At 43.7% G+C, this 5,518-nt stretch overlaps 1 protein-coding gene across 1 annotated transcript in view; it reads right to left on the reverse strand.

The window, feature by feature from the left end:
- The window catches only part of MIS18A (MIS18 kinetochore protein A), a 29,547-nt gene that overhangs the window by 23,278 nt on the left and 751 nt on the right, over positions 1-5,518 (reverse strand). Inside the window, exons 2-4 of the mRNA XM_037737685.1 lie at positions 5,373-5,429; positions 5,241-5,265; positions 2,015-2,086 (exon numbers count right to left, since the gene is read on the reverse strand). Of these exons, the coding sequence (XP_037593613.1) occupies positions 2,015-2,086; positions 5,241-5,265; positions 5,373-5,429 (154 nt within the window). The remainder of the gene's footprint in view (positions 1-2,014; positions 2,087-5,240; positions 5,266-5,372; positions 5,430-5,518) is intronic.

Below are 5,518 nucleotides of genomic sequence, written 5' to 3' on the forward strand. Positions count from 1 at the left end.
AAAAAAAAAAAAAAAAAAAGAAGAGGAGCTTTGGAGGAAGAGAGAGTTGAGTACAGAAGAGGGAAAAGGTGATGTGATAAGGAAAGCAGGGGAGAATGGCAGTGTGGTGGGGGCCACGAACCAAGGAATGAGGGCAGCCTCCCCAGGCTGGAAAGGACAAGGAAACAGATTCTCTCCTGGGGCCTCCAGAAGGAACCAGTCCTGGCAATATCTTGTTTGAACCCCATAAGACTCATTTCAGACTACTGGCCTACAAAAGTGTAAGGCAAAAAAAAAAAAAGAAAGAAAAGAAATTGACATAAGGTAAGATATCAAATCTGTGTTTTTGTTTTTGTTTTTCTTTCTTTATTCTTTGGTGACAGAGTCTCACTCTGTCGCCCAGGCTGGAGTATAGTGTCATGATCTCAATTCATTGCAACCTCCGCCTCCCAGGTTCAAGCAATTCTCCTGCCTCAGCCTCCTGAGTAGCTGGGATTATAGACGTGTGCCACCACACCCAGCTAATTTTTGTATTTTTAGTAGAGACAAGGTTTGACTATGTTGGTCAGGCTGATCTCGAACTCTTGACCTTGTTATCCGCCGCCTCGGCCTCCTAAAGTGCTGGGATTACAGGCGTGAGCCACCACGCCCGGCAGATCTGTGTTAGTTTAAGCCACCAAGTTTATAGTACTGTGTTGCAGCAGCCATAGGACATGAACGCACCCAGTTTGCAAAACTCAGGGGTACTGGGGAGAGCATGGCCTACAGGCTGCTGTATCTGGATGTATTCAGCTCTCTGCCTGGAAAGTGAGCTTCCCACCACCTGAGACACAGTATTGTGAGAATCACCTAAAGCATCTTGTCCAGGTCATTGTTCAATAAACGTTTGTGCCATCTCCCTCTCTAGATCTCTCCCTTCTGTCTTTCTCTCCACACTCAATCTGTAGTTGCGATGATCACTAACGTAATAGAAAACATCCTAGAAAAAACGTTTTCACCTTCAAGCTTTGGGTTACAAATTAAAGGGAGAAGAAAAACAATGCTAGCAGCCAAGGTCTTTGAGGTATTTGTTAATATAAATATGTCATTATTATCTTAGAGAGTTAACCTTGATGGCAGTATCACTTCTTACTAATGTCAAAGGGGCAACATTTTTTAAAAATTGTTTTTCTACTAGGGTACTTGCATGGATTTTTTTTTCTGGTTAGTCTCTGCTTATCCATCATGAATATTTTAAAATCAAGGTTACTATCAGACAAATAAATTCAACTTAATAATCAGTATTTTGTCAGATGGAAGTAAAAATTCCAAACTAATAAAATTATGGTCAACTGGAAAATAGGAAGGTCTTTTTAATTTTGCCCATTCTGTGGAGGTATCTCCTGTTTTATTTGCCTCTCCCGGATGACTATTGACTTTGAGGATTTTTCATGTGTGTATGGGCTGTTCACATATCTTTCCGGTAAAGTATCTGTTCAAGTCTACTGCCATTTTTTAAATTGGGCTATCTGCCTTTGAATTATTGATGTATATATTCCAGGTATAAATTTCTTAGTAGATACTTAATTTTAAACTTTATTTCTTTCCAGTATGTGGCTTGCCTATTCATTTTCTTAGTAATTTATTTTGATAAAGAAAAGTTTTAAATTTCAGCCAAATGTTATTATGAATATGTCCATTTCTATAGTGGTTAAAACAGCTGGGATAATGATTTGAACTGCAGTGAACGTGATCAATTTGGGGACATTTAACATCTTAATAATACCGAATTTTTCACACCATAAACTGGTATCTCTCTCCATATTTTAGGTCTTATTTAATCTCTCTCAGTAACATCTTGCAGGTTTTACTCTTACATATCGAGTTAATTTTCTTCCTATGTATTTTATAAGTTTTGACACTAACAGAAAACATTTATCACAGTATCAAAAAAGCACATAAATTACACTTAAAAATAATGTGTATTCTGCAACTGTTGAATATAGTACTCCATCCAAGGAAACCAGATCTAGATGATGGATAGTGTTATTGCTACTGGCAGCAACTTCACACGGGACCGCAGCAGCTTCACACGGGTCCGCAGCAGCTTCACACGGGTCCGCAGCAGCTTCACACGGGTCCGCAGCAACTTCAGTTCTTGCCTCCTCAGAAGGAAGAATTCGACTAAGGGGCGTCAGCAAGTTTTAGAACAGGAGTGAAAGTTTATTCAAAAGCTTTAGAGCAGGAACAAAAGAAGTATATGTGGAAGAGGGCCAAGCGGGCAGCTGGAGAGATCAAGTGCACAGCGGGACCTTTTGACTTGGGGCTTTATATGTGGACATACTTCCGGAGTCTTGCCTTATTTCTCCCTTGATTCTTCCCTAGGGGCGGGCTGTGCACATGCGCTGCTTGAGCCCACTCGCCCGACTCCTGAGATCCTATCAGGAAGCTGCTGACCAGTTTTAGGTGTTTTCTCTCTATTGGGAGCCTGCCTTTCCACGGCACCACCTGTGACCAATTATCACTTTAGAGAGACAGTTAACAACTGTGTATGTAGGGGAGCCCTCTCCTGCCTTGCTCATACCTGAATAGCTACCCATTGTCACAGTATTAGTCCGCTTGGTCTGCCCTAGTACCCCAAAGTCCCACAGAGTAGGTGTCTTAAGCAAAAAAAATGTGGCCGGGCATTGTGGCTCAGGCCTGTAATCCCAGCATTTCGGGAGGCCGAGGCAGGAGGATCTCCTGAGGTCAGGAGTTCAGGACCAGCCTGGCCAACATGGAGAAACGCTGTCTCTACTAAAAACACAAAAATTAGCCAGGCATGGTGGCACATGCCTGTAATCTCAACTACTTGGGAGGCTGAGGCAGGAGAATCACTTGAACCCAGGAGGCAGAGGTTGGAGTGAACCAAGATCATGCCACTGCACTCCAGCGTGGACAACGGAGCAAGACTCCATCTCAAAAAAAAAAAAAAGGTTGGGCACAGTGGCTCATGCCTGTAATCCCAGCACTTTGGGAGGCCAAGGTGGGTGGATCACCTGAGGTCAGGACTTTGAGACCAGCCTGACCACTATGGTGAAACCCTGTCTTTACTAAAAATATAAAAATTAGCCGGGCATGGTGGTGTACATCTGTAGTCCAAGCTACTAGGGATGCTGAGCCAGAATTGCTTGAACCCAGGAGGAAGAGGTTGCAGTGAGCCGAGATTGTGTAACTGCACTCCAGCCTGAGTGACAGAGCAAAACTCTGTCTTAAAAAATAAAAAATAAAAATAGGCCAGGCACGGTGGCTTATGCCTGTAATTCCAGCACTTTGGAAGGCCGAGACGGGCAGATCACCTGAGGTCAGGAGTTTGAGACCAGCCTGGCCAACATGGAGAAACCCCGTCTCTACTAAAAATGCAAAAATGAGCTGAGCGTGTTGGCACATGCCTGTAATTCACAATGTAAAAAAAGTTGTCTGAGACAAAGAAAAAAAAAAAGAGAAAATTAGAAATGTGTTTCCTCACAATTCTGGAGGCTAGAAGTGCAAGATGAAGGAATAAGTGGGCCTAGTTTCATTCTGAGGCCCCTTTGCAATTGTCAATGGGCATCTCCTCCCTAGGTCTTCACATCACCATCTTTCTGTGCCTTGGGGGTATCCCAGTCTCCTCTTCTTACAAGACACCAGTCATCTTGGATTAGAACCATTATCCTGGCTTTTTAACCTAATTATCTCTTTAAAGATCCTATCTTCAAATGCAGTCACATTCTGAGATACTGAGGGTGAAGGCTTCAACTTAGGAATTTTGGGGGAGCACAATTCAGCCCAGAATAGTGGTGTGATTTGCAGTGTTGTACACACCTGGGAGGCATGTGTACAGTAGTATACTCAGAAACATCTGGCCACTTTGAGGTGCTGGACGTTGTCCACCTGGGTCAGGCATGGAAAAATCCATACCCCTTCCCATACCTTGCCCCATGTCTCTTCCATGTGGCTGTTCCTGAGTTGTATGCTTTTATGACAAACCAGTCATCTGGTAAGTACACTGTCCTGAGTTATGTGTGTGAGCCATTCTAGCAAATGACATAATGTCAGGGTTGAGTTACACTGTAGGACACCCAGTCGGTGGCTGCCAAGAATAGGAAACTGCTTTGTATGGAAAAACCCACGTCTGGTGTTGGAAATAGATGTTGGAAATAGACGCTCGGTGCCGCAAAGAAAAATCAGCACTGAGACAAAGGATCTTTCAGCCAATGCAATTTTTACTCCCTGGACTGCAGGAAGGGTACTCCGGGTAACCATCATGCCATGAGAGTACAAAGAACAAAGGGAAACACACAACTTTATTTCTTACGCATTTGGCGTCATCCTTACTGCTGTGTCTGATCTCCGTTGGTTGGAGTCACACCTCACAATCTTACTAATACCCAATTGGCTAACAACTTAAAACTTTTCTAAACAGGTAAAAGCAATGGAGAGCAGGGACATGCCTGTGAGCACGTCCGGCACAGATATCTTGGTTACAGTACAAGGACGTAGAATGTACTACGTGCCTGCAAGCATGGCTTGTCTAACGGCTACGTAGGATAGGGCTTCACAAAGTTATTAGCACACTTATTCTTTAACAATAAAGGAAACCGACCGGGCGCGGTGGCTCAAGCCTGTAATCCCAGCACTGTGGGAGGCCGAGGCGGGTGGATCACGAGGTCAAGAGATCGAGACCATCCTGGTCAACATGGTGAAACCTCGTCTCTACTAAAAATACAAAAAATAGCTGGGCATGGTGGTGCATGCCTGTAATCCCAGCGACTCAGGAGGCTGAGGCAGGAGAATTGCCTGAAACCAGGAGGCGGAGGGTGCGGTGAGCCGGGATCGCGCCATTGCACTCCAGCCTGGGTAACAAGAGCGAAACTCCGTCTCAAAAAAAAAAAAAAAAAAAAAAAAAAAAAAAAACAATAAAGGAAAAAAAAAAAATTTTTTTTTAAAAAAAAAAAATAAAAAAAAAAAAAAAAAAAAAAAAAAAAAAAAAAAACAATAAAGGAAACCTTAAAAAGGAACTTTTTCCACTTCCCACATCTGGTGTCAGAGTGTGGAGTGTAGAGGGAGCAGGGGTTTTATATCACTTTTCAAGTGGATTTTTTGCCCCTCACTTTGGAAACACAAGAACTTCATTCCTCCCCTTCTGGTCAACTGAACTGCCCTTAAAGTGCCCCCCAAGGGACACCTCAGGCATGGCAGACCATAGCAAAACCAGCAGAGGGGCTCGAGTTATCTGGGTGGACTGTCTACACTGTCAATACCCAGCTTTGTTCTGACAGCGTAGACCTGAATCAAGAACACAAGAAAGCTGGGCATATTGGAGGGAAAGGCCACCTACGCTGTGTGTTTTGGCTTTCCAATTCTCAAAGGCTAAATTCTAGGGTTCCTCTCACATGTGGCCCTGCACATTCCAGACGTTCCGAATGTTCTTCTTGTTAGTGTCCAAGGATCTTAGAAGAGGGTGTATTATTCGGAGTCAAACCCTACAGAAACCCAGAAGAATCTGTGTCACGTGGGGTGTCAGCCAAGCACTGAGTGG

Source organism: Cebus imitator, unplaced genomic scaffold (assembly GCF_001604975.1).
Source record: "Cebus imitator isolate Cc_AM_T3 unplaced genomic scaffold, Cebus_imitator-1.0 Scaffold41, whole genome shotgun sequence".
Lineage (NCBI taxonomy): Eukaryota > Metazoa > Chordata > Mammalia > Primates > Cebidae > Cebus > Cebus imitator.